At 36.1% G+C, this 18,408-nt stretch overlaps 1 protein-coding gene across 11 annotated transcripts in view; it reads left to right on the top strand.

Moving 5' to 3' along the window:
* GPCPD1 (glycerophosphocholine phosphodiesterase 1) overlaps positions 1-18,408 on the top strand; it is an 85,955-nt gene that overhangs the window by 27,491 nt on the left and 40,056 nt on the right. For 9 of the 11 annotated variants that reach the window (XR_014072978.1, XR_014072976.1, XR_014072977.1 and 6 more), the window contains 5 exons: positions 1,965-2,041; positions 5,014-5,110; positions 8,827-8,911; positions 14,892-14,967; positions 16,759-16,806. Coding sequence is in view for 7 of the 11 variants with exons in the window: in XM_081556410.1 (XP_081412536.1) it covers positions 1,993-2,041; positions 5,014-5,110; positions 8,827-8,911; positions 14,892-14,967; positions 16,759-16,806 (355 nt within the window). In the remaining 4 variants the exon portion in view is untranslated. The remainder of the gene's footprint in view (positions 1-1,964; positions 2,042-5,013; positions 5,111-8,826; positions 8,912-14,891; positions 14,968-16,758; positions 16,807-18,408) is intronic. The other 2 variants (XM_081556415.1, XM_081556414.1) reach the window with 1 other exon arrangement.

The following is an 18,408-nucleotide window of genomic DNA, read 5'->3' as shown; positions in this document are numbered from 1 at the left end:
TTTTTTTTCCCCCTCCAGTGTGAAATCTTGGGTTTTCTAACTGAATAGAGTTACTAAATAGGGATTTCTTTAGCCAAGTGACATGAAACCACGTTGACCGATGGTCTTCCTGGTGGCTTAGATGGCAAAGAACCCGTCTGCAATGTGGGAGACCTAGATTCGATCCCTGGGTTGGGAGGATCCCCTGGAGAAGGGAACGGCTACCCACTCCTAGGCTGAGAATTCCATGGACAGAGGAGCCTAGCGGGCTACAGTCTGTGGTGTCGCCAAGAGTCCGACACGACTAAGCGACTTTCACTTCACTTGCTTAGTTTATTTACTATATTTACATTTTATAATTGATGTAGGTGAGATGATGCATAGTGACTCTTGATCTTCATTGCAGCCCCCACTAGGGTTAGTTATTAGGGATTCCTCATCCTTAGCCCTCTTGATACTTGGAGCTGGATAATTATTTGTGGAGAGCTGTTCTGTGCCTTATATGGTATTGAGCAGCACTCCCAGCTTTTACCACTAGATGCCAGGAGCATCACCCACATTTGTGGCAACCAGAAATGTCTCCTGACATTGCCAAATACCCTTAGAGGACAAAATTGCTTCCAGTGGCAACTGCTGCTTTAAATCTATCTGCTTTGACTTGAAAGTGTGTTTAACTGTGGGTGTTAGTGTTCATTAAATGACCATTGCAGAGTTGTGCATATGTTCACAGGGAGGGGAGGGGAAGGGAGCATAGCAAAAATGGAAGAATGAATAGCTGAGAAAGGTACTTCAGGATTTTTTTGGAATAAAATGTGTAAATGCAAATAATATTTAAGCTGGAAAATTAATGGAAATGACATAAAGACATGGGAGTTCTTTTAGGAACATTGATGGATTGAAGGTACAAAAGTTTTTTTGGAGGTGTTGGGATAGGTTGTGTACAATATGATGTGGTCTTTTGTGTGGAGTATGTGTTCTTTCTATAAATTCTATAAACTGCATGAGAATTGATGTACATTAAAGTCTTTAAAAATTTCCTATCTTAAGTAAATAAAGAGATGGTAAGGTGAATAAGTTGGTTAGGCTGGGAAAAACAGAAAAGAAATGGAAGGCAAGCTGGAGAGAAGATGTGGCTAAAGGAGTAAAGGACAGCAAGAGCTTAGAGGTTTAGATTTCTGTAAAATAATGGAAGCGATTCTAAGCCAGGGATGTGAGAAGCTTCTAATTGACATAAAAATGTATTGTTGGAAAGCGCTTGGAAGACAAATATGAGTAGGAGGCTTGAGTTTTTAAAGAAGTTTCAACTTAGAAAGGCATGTATGTAAGATAAATTCATATCTACAGGGTTTGGTAATAGATTGTAGAGTTGAGACTATAGGACTGGAGTAATGATGGCCCTATAGTTAATAAAGAGAAACTTGAAAAGTGATTTGTGGGGGAATGGGTTTTTTCTTTTTTAAGCCATTAGATCATTTAGAAGAAGATTCTCAAAGTTGTTACAAAACATAACCAGTTTGTTTCAGTGGGTGGTGTTTAAGTTCTTTGGTTGTTTTCTTGTTATTAAAATTGGAACCTTCTTAATTAAAGTAAAAATACTCTCGAGCCAAGCTTTTTCTGTCCTAGTTGTGTGTGTGTATTTCCCTCCGTTGTAGACATGAGCCTGGTCAGGAAAGATAGGTGGAGCTCAAAACAGCTGCTTATTAGAGGAGTAACTGTGTGACAAGATAATCTTGAATTCTAAAAACCAAAAGCTTGGACACACTTGTTTTGCAGTTTTTTCTGGTCCTCCATGCATTCTTACAAAATAGGTTTGTAACATTAGGCCCTAAGACTTGCCCGGTGATTCCCAAATAATTCTATCTCTCTATATAAAGTCTCTGAAATCTTTTGCTCACAGTTGAGATTCATTTTTGTTTTGTGCTTTTTAGCTTATTTCTTGGTGGTATCTATCTATACTATAAATGACATCATCTTTTTCTTTATAGCACGACATCCTAAAATAAATCCATCAGAATGACACCTTCTCAGGTTACCTTTGAAATAAGAGGAACTCTTTTACCAGGTATTGTAAAGCTTTACTTTTAAACATTTTAAAAAATTACATTTTTCTTATCTGGATTATCTTAAATATAGAGTTGTTACTAGAGTGGACCTAATTTTTATTTATTTTTTAAATATCTTTCTGATTTTTATATGAAAGTATCTTCAGGGCATGCCTGATAACGGAAATGTGCTTGGAGCATAGTAAGCTCAAGGAAAAAAACAAAAAGCTGTCTCAAGTAGTGTCTTATTCTCATATTTTCCAGGAAAACTGTGAATTTTGCATAGGATAAAGATATTTGAGCTATGTTTTTTTGGTCACACCCACAGCTTGTGGGATCTTAGTTGTTCCCTGACTAGGGATTGAACTTGGGCCCTCAGCAGTGAGAGAGGTTTTAAGTCGCATGAAAATGATGGAAATGTTTCTAGTGTGAGAAGTTGGTTAAATATTTGGCTAAGATAAATTTGTTCCTTACTTGTAGATCTATTTTTAAAAGCTTCATTATATTTTTTGCTGTCTACTAAAGCAGTGTGAAATAATTTTAGTGTAAGGTAGCATGTCAGAGCAATCACACCTTGGGACTTCCCTGGTAGTACAGTGGTTAAGACTCCTTCCTGGCGCTTCCTGGCGTCTGTTGCAGAGGGCATGAATTCTATCCTTTTTCAATCCCTGGCCAGGGAACTAAGATCCTACATGCCTGCATAGTGTAGCCCAAAAAATGAACAACAGAAAAATACAGTATCACGCCTGGGTTATACACTTCTTGTTGAATGCACTCTGGTTACACTGGCCAGTCCTCAGATCTGTTGCATTCCTTTTCTCCTTTGGGGCTTTCTCAAATTGTTTGCTTTGTTTAGATCTGTGCCTCTTCCCACCACCTCTTAACTCATTCATTCTATATATCAAGTATCTTTAATCCACTAGCTATTACAGCACCTGATAGTGTGTGTTTGTCTAACACACATTCTTAGCCAAGATGATCTTGTACAGCTCAACCTCTGGGCAAGATTCTGCAGGTTGAAGATTGCTGGTCCCTTGGGTCCAGTACTCACCTCTTGTCCAGTGTGTAATCTCCTTTGTGGAGAGAAGACTGCAGACCTGTATCTTTTATTGACTTTTATGCATAGGCAGTTTAAGCTAGAAGGGGCTGACCATGTCAGGTAAATAGGATGACCACAGAATTAGCTCTAGAGGAGTCAGCTTGACAAGGTGTAATTCCTGAAGGACTAGAGGGAAGATAGTGGTAGATGTGAATGTAGGTGAATCTAACTGGGAGGAAAGGAGTTGGAGGGACAAGAAGGACTCGCACCTTCTGCCTATATCTTGTGTTACCTTAATTTCCTCCCCAAAGCAACGAGGAAGTATTCTCTGCTAAATGTGGAGAGAGTGCAGAGAGGGGTGAAGTTAGAGGGAACAAGTTAAAAAGAATATGTGGCAGTATTGTTTGAAATTCCTTTAGTTAGCGTTCAAGTCTCTTGATAAATGAAAGCCAATGAAAGAAAGAGGTCTATTCTAGTAGAAAGTTTCCCTTTTTCTCTCGTAGAAGCTGTACTTAAAGGCAATCAGCAGAAAGAGTAACATTGTAGGAGGGTATTGGTAAAATTCAGGAGCATTTATATAGAAGGAAAGTAACCAAGTTTGTCCAAGTTTCACTTTTTTCCATGTCTGATACAGGTTCTTTCCAGAGCAGAGTAGCTACTGTTCTATGTGGGAATAGGAAATAACCGAGTCCATGAAAAAGTTTAATGAGACGCTCCTTTATAAAAGAAGTATTACAAGCCCGAGTCAGTGATTTTACGATAATCTATACTTTGAGCTAGGAACCATCTCATATTCTATACATATGCCTAGCAGCATATGTGATCTTGAGAATAAATATTTGTGCCTTGTATTTAACAAAAGTGTTTATCTTTTTCTCTTTAAATCGGAAAAGGTAATGATAACCTAAGTTAATTGCAAAAAAAAATCTGATTAAGGATTAAGGATTGGTGAATATTTTAACATGAAATCATTATGTATAACCAGCATATGCCTTTATAGACATGTATTTAGAACGCTGAAAACTTCTGAATGACTACCACACTTGTGATTTTAGTTAAGTTTTAGACAGTCCAAGTATACAAAATGCTCATGAAGGTCGCTAAAGCCAAGTATAGCTCCAGTCTTACTAGAATAGTGTCCAAAGCGTGGAAGCCAAGCTACACCGAGTGTGAAGGAGTTTGTCCTGAAGTTTTGTTCATTTGGGCTCAGTTCATTGTCTTTTTCTTCATGAATTTTAATTACACTAATTCAGAATGTGTTGATATATAAGTTAAAGACTTCTACATACTTATATTCAAGAACTTGTAGACTTTTGCTAAATGTATGAAATTAACAAATATAGGTGATGTTGGTTTGTGTGTTGAGAAGTGTTCAGATGAAGTGTGATAGTCGGTTTTTTTTTTTAAGTAAGGAATACTTGATTTTTCGCTAGTCTTATTGAGGGTTTTTTTTTTTTTTTGGTGATGGTTACATTGCTCATGTCCCATTGATTATTTTCTTGATCTTTAACTTCTTGATAGCTACTGTTTCAGTTCTTGGAAAATAGCAATTATTATTTCTCTAGGATACTTATATGCCGTTAGTGTTTGCCCCTTTAAATTGGAAGCTGCCTTGAAGACAAGGACTGTGGTTTGATCACTTTGTCTTCTTGGTGCTCATTATTGGCTCAGTAAGTACTTGAAAAATGAAGAAAACTCTGTCCCTGTACATCCTTCCTTTTCTCTGCCTTTAGTTCTGTAGAGGTGGGTAAGGTTAATAATGCAGGTGTAATCAAAACAGAAAAATCCCCCCAAAACCCCACAGGTGCTAGTGTGTGTGCCACCTGGGTTCAAACCCATTTCTCCAGTGAAGCCCTGTCATCTCTGCTAAAGGGCACTCTGCAGCCTGTTAAACCAGTGCAACTTCCTAAAACAAAATGAGGTTTTCCTACTTAACCCATTATGTTTTTTTAGGAGAGGTTTTTGCAATATGTGGAAGCTGTGATGCTTTGGGAAACTGGAATCCTCAAAATGCTGTGGCTCTTCTTCCAGAGAATGAAACAGGTGAAAGGTAAGCATGGACATGTCATATTACCAAATAATTGTGACATTCAGATTATAAACCTGTTTGTTTTTTTTTTTTAAGATATCTTGGTATATTTTTCCTTTAATTTTTAGCAAACTTATCACATATGCATAGAGAGTAAAGTCATTTTACGAACTTTGCTGTGAAAAACAAGTTCCTTTGTTTCTCAGTTTTGACCTCTCAAATAGTTTCAAGTCTTGGCTGTTAGCTGCATCTTTTGGTACTTAATACCATGTTTCTAAACAGGCTTATATTGTTGTTTCTTATTTTAAAAATCTTTTTAAGACATTGTCTTTGGCTTCTTGTTACATATTCTTTTTAAAAGATCTAATTTTTGCTTTAGCCTAAGAAATAATTTTCTTGAGACATATATACTATTAAAAGCAGAGAGTGGAACACATCATTAGAATTTTTAGCTAATGAAATGAGTTCACTACTGACATTAATTACAGCACTAAAATTAGCATGGATGTGTTGGTGTATTGGAGTGGAGAAAGAAGGGCCTAGGTGCCAGTTTCAATTCTGCAGTGATTTGGGGCAGATCCCATATTTCTTAAGCCTCAGTTCCCTATCTACATGGTAAAGAGGTTAGGATAGAATCAGTGATGTCAACAATGGTAATCCTCCGCTTGCAGATATTTTGAAGTGTTATTGTCAAGATATATGTGTGGGGGTAAAGGAGAGATGAGGAGATTGTAAGTAGTGTACAAATACATGCAGTGTCCCCAGGGAGAAACATCAGATTAGATGATTATTAAGCAGTGCTACTAAAACTTTGGCCTGTAGACCCAGTATTAGACAAAAAACATTTTTATTAGTGCATGATGTGAGAAATGCACAAATTGAGAGCAAGTGTTTAGAAATGCTTACGGCAGTTTGACATTGCTAGGACACCAATACATGTAATGGACTTATTGAACTGGATGTGTTGTAGACCAGAAGTATTGGTAGGGTAACACAAACAAACAGAAACTGGTCCTTCACAGCAGATAGTTTGAGGAACACTGATGGCAAAACATAGGTAAATAACAGGGAAAGTAGACCAAGACCATAATGTTAGCTTAGGAAAAGAAAACAAACACATAGAATACCATTTTCTCTGTCATTTGTGTGACACATTTTCTCAGCCAGTTCTCTTCTGTTTATATATATAAGTTAAATTCTGTTGACAAATGATATTGGGATCACAGACAAATGAAATGTTTATTCTCTTCAGGTGGCTGTTTTTTCCTTGATTTGTGGATCCGTCACTCTTGTCTGAGATGAAACCTCATGTCCTTTGGAGCTTGTTTACCTCTGCTCTGAATTCTTGAGCTGCCCTACTATCTGTCTTCTCGTTGCAGTGCCTTCTCTTGTTGTGAAGCAGGGCTCCAGTAATTGTAGCACGTGGGTGCCATTGTTGTACATGGGCTTAGTTGCTCCTTGGCATTTGGGATCTTCCAGGACCAGGGACTGAACCCATTTCTCCTGCATTGGCAGGCAAATTCTTAACCACTAGACCCAGGAAAGTCCTGAAACCACTTTAAGAAATTATTTAAAAAGGACTTTAAATGATTTAAAGCACTTTTAAAGGGGGCTTTTTAAAAAAAGTACATATGCTTAGGCCCTACTCCTGGAAGATGGGTAAATAGTGCACAGGAGAGGGACCCCAACACATTTTTAAAGCTTCATATTAATTCTACTGTGCACATCTGGGGCAAGTTTCACTTAATCTGGTTGGTTTTATCTATGAAATAATACTGGACATTTGCCATAATTTTGGTAGCAGAGATAGGAACTAAGTTTCACCCCAGAGTTGGTAGAATTTGCCAGGAGCCCTGTGTTGAAGAGGATTCTGAGGCTTATCAGGGAGAAGTAGTCAGGGCACATGTGCTGAGCATTTGGTCTGTCCTCGCTGTGCAGCAGTGTTTCTCAGCCAACCATATGCATCCAGTGTATCGAACTCCATGTTGACCAGGCTTCACCCCAGACCTATGAAACCAGTCTCCCAAGGTGGAGCCAGGACGTATGTATTTTATTATTGCCAGGTTAATCTGATTGTTGTAGCTGGAGAACAGGGGTGACAGCTGGTTGTGGATATTTGTTAGAGACCAGAATTGAGTCAGAGTAAGGGTAATGCCTTAAGTCGTCTTGGCAGAGCCAGGTGGGGAGCAGTGCTGACCATCTGGTATCATGGAAGAACACTCGGAGCTCCTGTTTAGTCACTGAACTATTCATGCTGAATTAATGTCTAAGTAATGATCTATGACACAGGCTCTCAAACTTAAGTGTTCATCATCAGAGCCTGGAGGCTTGTTAAATTACAGAGTGCTTGGGCCCTCCCCGGGAGTTTCCAATTCAATAGTTCTAGATGTAGTCTGAGATTTTGCATTTCTACAAGCTCCCAGGTGATATGATGGTCTGGGACCACACTTTAAATGCTATTGGTCTATGATTTGAAGTTAAAAATGACTTATAATCTTGAATTGTAGTGAATTCTTTTACTGTTGAGTCCAGCCTTTAGAAATAGCGTTTAGAATATGTTAGAATAGCATAGTTCAAAGGAAGACATTAAGTTGTAAGACTTACTTACAAACAAGTAAGACACAGACTCTGCTTGACTAGGGGGGAATAGCTAGAGGCTGGGCAGGAGAAGAAGAGACAGTGGAAACAGGCGGTTAAGTCGGTGACCTTAGCCTCAAAGCCTATTAGCAGCCATGTAACATCCCTAGCTAAGTGAAAAGTGAAGAGATTCACAAGTCTACAGTGCTTGCTTGCCTTTTTTTGTTTGGAATATTTCTGGTTCTTTGTATGACTCATCGTTTAGGTCTCAGCTCAGACAGCTCTTGTTGAGGTCTCCCTCCAAAATTTGTCCCCTCAGAAAGGTCAGCTAGTCCTTTCTATGTTTGTTTACTTGTCTACTTATGGAAGCAAGCAGTCTCTTTGAAGATAAGACTTTTTCTGCCTTACTCATCACTGTGTTTGATGCCTAAAGCTCAGCTTCTCTGTACGTCAGTGCCAAAATGAATCTTGGAGACAAGAGTTTTGGTTGAAATAGAAAAGGACAGCTTTATTGCTTTGCTAGGCAAAGCAGGCCACAGTGGGCTAATACCCTCAAAACTATGTGTCCCAAATTGGAAAGATAGTCAAAAGTTTTATAGTAATTGCCCAAAGAAGGCATGATCAGCTCGGTGGACATTTCTTCTGATGGGTGAGGTAAATGGGAGTTAACTTCATCAACCTTCAGGTCTAACTGGTCTGGGGTCTTCATGCTTGTGGGCTGCATACCATTAACTTCTCCCACCTGGAGGGGATTTCAGTATCTGTAAAATAGCTCAAAGATAACTGTTGTATGTATCCTTACTAGAAAAACAGGACCTTGCCACAATGCTGCTCTTGACTGTTCCTTTCTCCCTGGTCTTGCATCCCCTCCCTTCCCTAATTAAGAACTGCTGCAATCTGCCCATTGGAACTCCGGGAAGGTCATGCAGACTGAATGAAGGTTGTTTCCTATTAATCAAAGAAATGGGGGACACAAAGGTCTTGTGCCCAGGAGCTCCACGGGGCCGGCATAATATTATGTTCCCAGTTCCCAATTGATATCAGGCCTCCAGTAAAAATTTTTGTAGGGATAAATGGTACTTGAAGGATTTTATGAATTAATGAAGTCTTTATGCATTTTAGTTCAATACTGATGCTGGTGCTTTCTTTTTTTCTCACAGCATGTTATGGAAAGCGACCATTGTACTCAGTAGAGGAGTATCAGTTCAGTACCGCTATTTCAAAGGGTGCTTTTTAGAACCAAAGGTATGTTTTCTTTATCTAAGTTTCCAGTTTCTTTAGAACACTTTTTTCACAAAAGCAAATAACTTAAGTTTGGAAACATTAAAAGTAAAGTGAGTTTGTTTTGATCAAATAAGGAAAAAAGAACTCTAGATTAATAATGTTTCAGTACCCAAAAGAAAGGAAATAGCCACTTCAGAGGCAGACAGTGTGTGCAGTGGAATTTTTAAAAGACTAATAGTAAGTATGTTCTGCAATATTCTTATCATAAAATTGGTTTTAATGATAAATGTTCTTGATAGGTGTGCATTTTCTATAACTTTTGTAAACTAGTTAGTAACCAGTAGTAAGGGTTTTTCTTTTTGTTTCATGTTTTTAATTTGTCTGTGGTAAAATATATTTAGAGGAGTGTATAGCCAACTCTTAAGTAACTGTTTTAAAAATTATTTCACTGCAGCCAACTCTTAGTGGCTGCATTAACTGCTATCAAAACTGAAGTCATTCTTTTTAGATTTTTTTCAGTGATGGTGTTAATAAACCAGGATCTTTTCTAAAGGCTTTGGAGTGTCAATTAGCTCTAAATCTGCTTGCTCACAGTGGTTTATTATTTTGGGATTATTTTCATGTTTAGAAAAGAAAATCGATTCTTTCTTATTTTAAAGATAGTTGCTTGCTGAAAGGATTCTTTTCTTTCAGATTTTTATCTGAGTACACTTTGGGCTGCATGTGAAAAAGAGCTTAAGCAGGAGTCTAGGAAGCAGAATGTGGATTAGATCTCTTTAAAAATGTATTTCCCTGTGGGGTCTGAGAATACTTGTTACATGTGAGAAAAAAAAAATGCAAGCAGCCACTGTTTCCTCAGTCTCTTTAGCCACCATTATAAAAAACAAAAAAAACTGACAAACCCACTTCAGCTGTCTTTTGCACCTATTACGTTTCTTATTCCAAAAATATATTGTGAATATACTCAGTAATTAAAATTAAATTACATTATAGTTGATCATTATGTTGGCTTATCTTGACAATAGTCTCACTTTAATGGCTTGGGAAAAGATCATTTATTTGGCTGAGGGGTTGTGCATTGTGGCAGAATTCTTTAGTATACAGTGAACATTTGTGCATAGAATGTAGATCATAGCTCTCATGACTAAGCTTATTTGAGGATCCTAGTATATGAAATCTGTAACATGTGAAATTAACTAAATTTTACTTAAGGGGACATATGGACAAGAAAAATCATAATGAATTCCTTTGGGCATAGTTTCCTAAAGTAAGACTGTTGGCAACACAGGTCAAATTAAGCCAACCTATTTTCTCTTTTCATTGAAGATGTAACCAAAAGCAGCAAATCAATCCAAAATGTCTTTTCAAAAAATTGGCAAGAATTCTGTTTACAGTAAAAAACAAGTTTTTCCCCTTGTAATACTTGCAAAAGTTTACAGTATGTGTTGGTGAGTGTGTTTCTTTAAGTAGGTGCTCTGTATCGTGTACACATGTACCGTGTGATGCAGGGGCTGCCATGGTAAGTATGTTTTTCATGGAATAGAGTAAATAGCCACATAATAAATTCCATGCATATGGCTAGAGATTTTTTTTCCCCACATGCCAGCTTAAAGTGACGCTTTTCTTTTTAAAGTTGGTGGCGCTTTTTAAATGAATAATGATTTTAAATAGAATTAGAAACTTTGTCTCAATTGTGCAAATGATGGAACCAATGTGCAAGGAATCTTAAATTGTGAAATGATGTAAATCATTACAGTATATGTTTTATGAATATAAAGAATGATTGGAAGGAAAAAAAATTATAAAAGCATTGAAAAACTGAAATGGGTAATAAGGTTAATTTTACTGAGTCAAAAGTTTTCAGTAGTCTATCCAGGCAGTTGTAGAACCTAAGCCAAAAATCTTGTGATGTTGTCACTTGACCTTCAGAATTCAGCTTCCTCATCTATAAAATGAAGGGAACTGTAGATTTTTTAGGTCCCTTTCATTGCTAAAACTTTTCTATAGAAATTTTACCATTCATAGTTTCTCTTCATAATTTGCTCTTTCTGGCATATTCGTCTTAGTTTAGAAGAGTCTTGAGGTCCTTTTTCTCCTAATTTTTCATATTCTTATACTTTGTAGAATTAGAATAAGGTATTAATAATTGAATTTTAAAATGATTTTATAGGCAACAAATATATTTTATTTAAACATAGCACACAAAAATAATAGATATTCTTGGAATGGAAACATTGCTATGAGTCTGCAGATAACCCGTTATTTTCACATCTTCACCAAAGATAATTTTTGGTGAACTAGAGGTTCACAGGTGTACATGTTACTTAACATGTAACTTAAACATTTTTAAGTCTATGTTCACCCCTTTTTATTTGTGGCTGGAATTAGGGATTGTCTCATACTGAGATTATATTGTCTGAAAATTTTCATTCATTTCAGTGAAATAGCTCTTTATTTTACAATAACATCTACTTTTAATTTTTACAGGTGTTAACATTCACTTATAATTAGATTCATTACAAATTCTTTTATCTTGTGGTTAACCTCCCTTGATTTTTGTTTAAATCCTTTAAAAAAAAGAATCATCTGATAGGCAGACAGTTGTTTCTTACTGGTCTTATTAAAAATAGTGATTTTTAAATAACTATGGATCTGGCCTCTGACATAGATTAAAAATTCTTCAGAGTCCCTTTTTTTTTTCTTTTTTATGGAGACATCAATAGTTTAATGGATGGGGAAGCTTGCATGTCTGAAACAAATCTTGGAGCAGCATCCGACCGTGTGCAAACCTTGGCAGGCAGGACATGGTAGCAGTCTTCACTGTGGGTGGGGAATGGGGGAATTACCAGTTGCAGGGGAATTGACTTCAGGTGTGAGCTCCTTTCACATGGGCATTTGTTTCAAAATTATAGAAAGAAAAAGTCAAATTTCTAAAGTTTACACTTAACAGTTTTTATGATGTTTGAAAGCAGTGATATTACATGATAGTGATAATTTTGCTTGGTGGTTTGTTAAAAACAAAAACTGCACTCTATTTTATATAATCTTTCCTGTTTCTCAGTGCTTGATGTAGCTGAATGATGTCAACCAATAACTTTAAGAAAGCAATCATTATGATGTTTTTCTGGAAACTTTTTTTTTTTTGTATTTTTGTTAATATACATTTTGAAAAGTGTTCCAGCAATCATCTGATTTAATACATGCTAAGATGGGCTTCCCTGATAGCTCAGTTGATAAAAGAATCCACCTGCAATATAGGAGACACTGGTTCGATTCCTGGGTCAGGAAGATCCCCTGGAGAAGGGAAAGGCTACCCACCCCAGTATTCTGGCCTGGAGAAGTCAAATCCATGGACTGTATAGTTCATGGGGTTGCAAAGAGTCGGACATGACTGAGTGACTTTCAATAATAATAATAAAAATAAGACGTGGAATAACTCTAACAGTACTAGAATACTGTCTTGGGCTAATAGTTACTTTTTTTCTCCAAAGAGCCACCTTCCGTTTCACTCCAAAGCACTTAATATTTTGACAGTCTTTTACAGAATGGAACTCTTGTTTTTTTCTAAGATCTTGAAGAGTGACTTATTACATTTAGAGCATTAAAAAGGACTGCATGTTTTAGAACGGTTACTGAGATCTTTAATCTCCCAGTGCTCAAGTTTTTTAATTTTAAAAAATATTAGTAAGCTAAAATTTAAGATTACCTTCTAAAGTTTAATAAAGTAGGCATTACAATTTTGGAAATTCAGTGTGTTTTAAAATTTGATTCATTTGTCAGTACCGTAACATTTTATGTACCAATCATGAAGTTTTAGTGTGAATGCTAGTAGACTCACTTACGAGCCATCTATTGAATTGGCCCTTCCGACTGCTCCTCAAGACACCATTCTGTTTGAGCCTAGTTTGCTTTATGCTATGATTAGAGAGTTTGTTACTAAAACAGACAGGGGTGAGGTTTTTAAACTTATTACTAAAATATGTTCACTCTCGAAATGTTTAATCCACAGGGTTATTCTTATATGACTATAGATACTGCAGTCAACACTTTGTGAAATTCCTCTGATACCAGAATTAAAACAAAAATAGTCTCTCTTCTCTCTTTTAATGCCCACTGGTATTTCCTGTTACATTCATATCACCCTTTCAAATCACATTTCATTAGTAACTTTCTTTAACAATATGGATCTATACCATTTTTGTAGCAAAGAGGATTTTTTTTTGAGGTGGGTGCAGGGTACATGGGGGGTGGAAGAAGGGAATGGGTTAGTTATTTCTGGCTGCCCATTATTGCTAAGAAACATTCCTACTTTTAATGTATATATGCATCTTTTGAGGATTAGAAAGTTTTATCTGTGAAAATACAGAAAAATGACAGCAAAAAGTTTTAGTAAAAAATATCTAACAGATGCAGGATCTAATGCAATGTTAGTTTTCAAACTTTGAAAGTTTGCAAGTTTTAAAGAAGGTTTTAGCCTCTGGATATTTTAAGTAGCAGAATTCTCTTGCCTAACTTGTTACATACTTACTATCATTTGGCACATTTATTAAATCAATATTGAAGTCCTAGAAAAAGTTATAAAAGAGTATTTAATGCCATCTACAGATGTACTATAGGGAGAAATTTACATGTTCCAGACTTAAGAGTATATATAATACATACCTAGAAAAAAGTTTGAAGATATGTGAAAATATTGATAATGATTATCTGTAAGTGATGTGATAATGGGTAATTTTGTTTTCTTTTTGCTTTTTTGTATTTTATTAAATTTCTTTTTCAGGAGGAAAGAATACCTTGTTAGGTTATAGTTTTAAATTTTGCTTTTAAAACATGTAAAAGACTTTTTGGCACATAAGTTTAATTAGTCAAGTGTTTGTTTTTTTTTTTTTAATGAAAATTAGGAAGCACTTCATACTTTAGTCCCTTAGGAACATACAAAGGAGTCTTTGTGGTAGTTCATTCTAGCTTTTAAATTGATGTAGACATTATCAACAATACATAAGGCTGGGCTTTACTGGTGGCTCAGATGGTAAAGAAACTGCCTGCAATGTGTAGGAGGCCTGGGTTCGATCCCTGGGTTGGGAAGATACCCTGGAGAAGGGATTGGTTACCCACTCCAGTGTTCTTGCCTGGGAAATCCCATGGACAGAGGAGCCTGGCAGGCTACAGTCCATGGGGTCGCCAAGAATCAGACATGACTGGGCAACTAACACTTCTATTTTCACTTTCTTTTTAGTAAGACAACTTGATAACAGAAGACAAGTATTATAATTTTTCACACTGTATGAATTTATAAACTTTGAGGCATGAAGAGTAAAACTGGATGCCTGCTCCCATTTAATTAAACTTGTTCTTCAGATTTACCCATGCGTGTTTCCTTTCCTGAAGGAAAGGGCTTCTTGTGCTCCTTAAAAGCGCTGGTTACTCTGATTATGAAGATCTGATATTCTTCCTGTTACCTACTTACCAGTTTTTAAATACATGAAATGAAGAACTTTATGATGCCTTCTAGTTCCTTGCATACTTGCTATAATTGATCTTGCAGTATTTGTTCTTACTGTTTATTTCTATTGGAGAATTTCAGCTTTTTCCAAACCCTTGAAGAGTTACTTCAGACGAGATACTTCCAGTAATCACATTGACTGCCGACATACGGAACATAATGTGTATTTGCTGTTAATTTAACTCAGAACAGAGTATCAGTTAAAGATTAAACTGAGTATTACAGGCAGACTAAAGAATGGGTTTAGAACAGTTTTATGTGCCAGTTCATCTCATTTTTCTGTTTACTGCCTCACCCTCATTTTCTTCCAGCATTCATCATGTTTTGTGACCTTGACCTGGTGCATTCCTGATTTGGGGCATATAATATTGATATTAACAAGATGAATCTCTTGGTTTCATGCTTAGTATAAGACTTAGGCCACAAACATCTAATGACATCATGGGTAGAAAATAAGATACAAGAAATTATTGCAGACGTTTAACTTTTAAATTGCAGACTATCGGTGGTCCATGTCAAGTCATAGTTCACAAGTGGGAGACTCATCTACAACCACGATCAATAACCCCTTTAGGTATGGGCATTAACTGCATCTGTTTGAGGCATATGCATAAAGTTACTAATATGCTGCACATTGGCTTAGTGGGATTTAATAAATATTTATTTTAAAGTTTAAGGTAAATGCATTGTCAATACTACAAGTTTCACTTAGTGTCTTACTTTCAAAACTAAGCAGTTCTTAATTGCCTTTCTTCATGAACTTAATTAGAAACCCTTACCTAGTTATTTTTAATTTCTTGGATTAGATGACTTTATGGAATATATATTTCCATTTGGAGTAGTTACAAAAGTTTGTAAAATAGCATTTTTCTTAACTGAGCATCCGTCTGTGGCTTTGATTACTTGCTCAGAGAACTTAGAACATTCAAGGAAAGAATTAACACAAAACAATGATTCTTTTAACTTTGAGTAGTATGTTATTTTATTTATTGTGTGTGTGTTTTTTTTTTAAAACTAGTGAATATTTGAATAAGCTTGTATGAATGAATTCAAATTTCCTGGTTGTAGCAGACATTTTCCCCCAATACCCTGCTGGCTATGTTAAAGTTGCTATTCAGATAATTTTTTGTTTGTTTGTTTAAATGTTATTCAGTTTTCTTATGCCCAACAGTGGCATTTCTCTTCATACAAGTATTTTTGAATTTCCTTTTCCATACTGAGATTGAAATTCTTTTCACATACATAAAATTACCCACTTGGTTTTGTGTATAAATTAGTGCTGAGAAATCTTTTAGTTTCTAGAGAAAATTATAATTTAAAGATAATAAATGGCTTGTTAGTTACTAGCTTAGATTAGAAAATAGTGATTCTGCTTTACCCTGCATCAAGGACACATCTCGTTTAAACAAATATCTTGTTCCATCCTCTGTTGGATTTTCTTTTTGCATGTTTTAATACATTTCTGATATTATATTTAGAATTATTATGATAGTGAACTTTAGAGTTATACTGAGGTTGGAAATTATTAGGAATTGAATATTTTAAAAATTGCATTTTGAAGCATCCTGCAATTAAATATATTTTCTTTGAGAGGTGGGATGATTTTGTTTCTCTTTTTAATAAATTTATTTTAAGCTTTTGGGAAGTATAACTTCTGAACTTAAGAGCTGTGTGAAATATACCAGAGAATCTTTACTGGAAACTATCACACTTATTTTGACAACTATTTCAGATTTATGTTTAAAGTAAACTGGGGAATGAAGTAGCAGGGAAGATAATCAGTATTTTACTTAGAGGGTGGGGATTAACAGTTTTTTTCATTTAGTTGACATTTCTGTTGGAAGGGAGCACTTACCTTTTGGTAGTTCCTCACAGCTCTATGTATACAGGTAAGTTTATGCTGTTTGAAAAACTTTTAGCTGGCTGTAGAGAATAGTTGGGGTTTGAGGAATATTATATTTTAGTTAAGATCAGAATAGGCACTATGTGAGAATAAGCATTTTAATTGTGCCAAGACCTTTGGTTTGAAAAAAACCAGGTGATACTGTTGTCCAGCAACTTGTCAGTCTCATACGTTGGTTGGTATAAACATTTGTCCCAGTGCCTCTAGTCTGGAGCACCTCTCTGAGGAGTTTTCGTTTCTCTTCCTTGTAACGTGAATAATCACCATGAATGTAAGAACTATTACTGTCTGATAGCCTCCTTAAAAGGGGTTTCTTTATTGAGGGCTACAATAAATATGCTTATTCACTTTGGGATGCTTTTATATTTTTAATTTTAAAAAATCCTTAAGGTGGGTAATTTCTCAGTTGTTCATTCTGTATGTACATCATGAATTTTAACTAAGTTTTGTATTTTCCTTCAGTTTTAGAAAGTGAAATTATTATTGACGATGGACAATTTGGAATCCACAGTAAGTGATACTGAGTTTTCAAAAATCTTCATTCACATGGTTGAGATCTTACATAACATTTCATTAGAAACAGCACAGAGAAATAAGACTATGATTTTTTTTTAGATTATTTATTTATCTATTTATTTTTGGCTGCACTGGATCTTTGTCTAGTTAGGATGAGTGGGAGTTGCAATACGTGGGTTTCTTATTACAGTAGCTACTCGTGTTGCAGAGTACAGGGTCTAGGCACAAGGGCTTCAGTAGTTGCGGCTCAGGGACTCATTAGTTGTTGTGCATGAGCTTTAGTTGTCCATGGCGTGTAGAATCTTCCTGGACCAGGGGTCAAACCTGTGTCCCCTGCATTGGCAGGTGGACTCTTAATCCACTGGATCACCAGGATCACCAGGATCTACTATGTCACCATGCTGCTTGTGGAATCTTAGTTCCCCAGTCTGGGGGATCAAACCTGTGTCCTCTGCAGTGGAAGTGCAGAGTCCTAACTACTGGACTGCCAGGGAGTTCTCTCCAATATAATTCTTATGCTTTACAATTTTATCTTTTAGATTCTTATTTGGCTGGTAACTTTAGCTGTATGAATTAATAGAATTAACTTAAAAGTATTATACTTATTGGTTATTATATTATCACTTAACACTACTGTGTTTGAGAATATTAATTGTTCTAAACTTTTAAATGTTAACCGTTACTCATAAGCTACATTTGTGCGTTGTTTGTATGTGCATTTATACTAAAATCCAGATTAAGCAGAATGTTTTAGTCATTTTGACTGAATAAACAATTTACAGTGAAGTCTAAAGTCCTTTTACGTCTGAAAATGTTATGCATACTTATACTTTCTGCATCAGTAGATATTTTATCGTAAGGATTCAAGTTATTTCTTCAATGACTGGAATTCATTATCATGGTAAACCTCCATCTTCATTTTAGATACTATACCATAGGAATCAAAAGTTATAAAGAGGGTGAACAGAATGTGTGCTTACAGAACCAGAGATAGTTGATCATTACCAGAATTACTTGTTCCTGTTGCATACAGGAAGGAGTAGGGCCTGGATGTTTTATTTTTATTTATTTATTTGGCTCTGCTGGGTCTTCATTGCTGCACGTGGGCTTTCTCTAGTTGTGGTGAAGGAGGGCTACTCTTCAATGTGGTGTGCATTGTGGTGTGCAGGCTTCTCACCGCAGTGACTTCTCTTGTGGAGAACGGCCTCTAGGCTGGTGGGCTCAGTAGTTGTGGTGCCAGGGCTTAGTTGCTCTGTGGCATGTGAAATCTTATAACCAGACCAGTTATCGAGCCTCTATTCACTTCATTGGTGGATGGATTCCCATCCACTGAGCCATCAGGGAAGTCTGGGCCTGAGTGGTTTGATTGTGGTTTTACTCGGTACATATGTTTATCCACTTTATAGATATATATATATATATGCTTTTGCAGTATTTGGACAGGAATTTAACTTATTTTCTTGATTTTGTTTGGGATTATTTATATTACATCATAAAGTAGTCTTAACACTTGAGATGGTAGTGGTTTCTCTTTATGTATAAAGTTTTGATAGTTAGGAAATCAGACCTAAGGAGAAAATTTCCTTGATTTTTTTT

The sequence above is a fragment of the Giraffa tippelskirchi genome, chromosome 13 (genome assembly GCF_054371585.1).
Source record: "Giraffa tippelskirchi isolate mGirTip1 chromosome 13, T2T-mGirTip1v1.2.pri, whole genome shotgun sequence".
Taxonomy (NCBI): Eukaryota; Metazoa; Chordata; class Mammalia; order Artiodactyla; family Giraffidae; genus Giraffa; species Giraffa tippelskirchi.
This window is presented reverse-complemented; position numbering and strand designations above follow the sequence as displayed.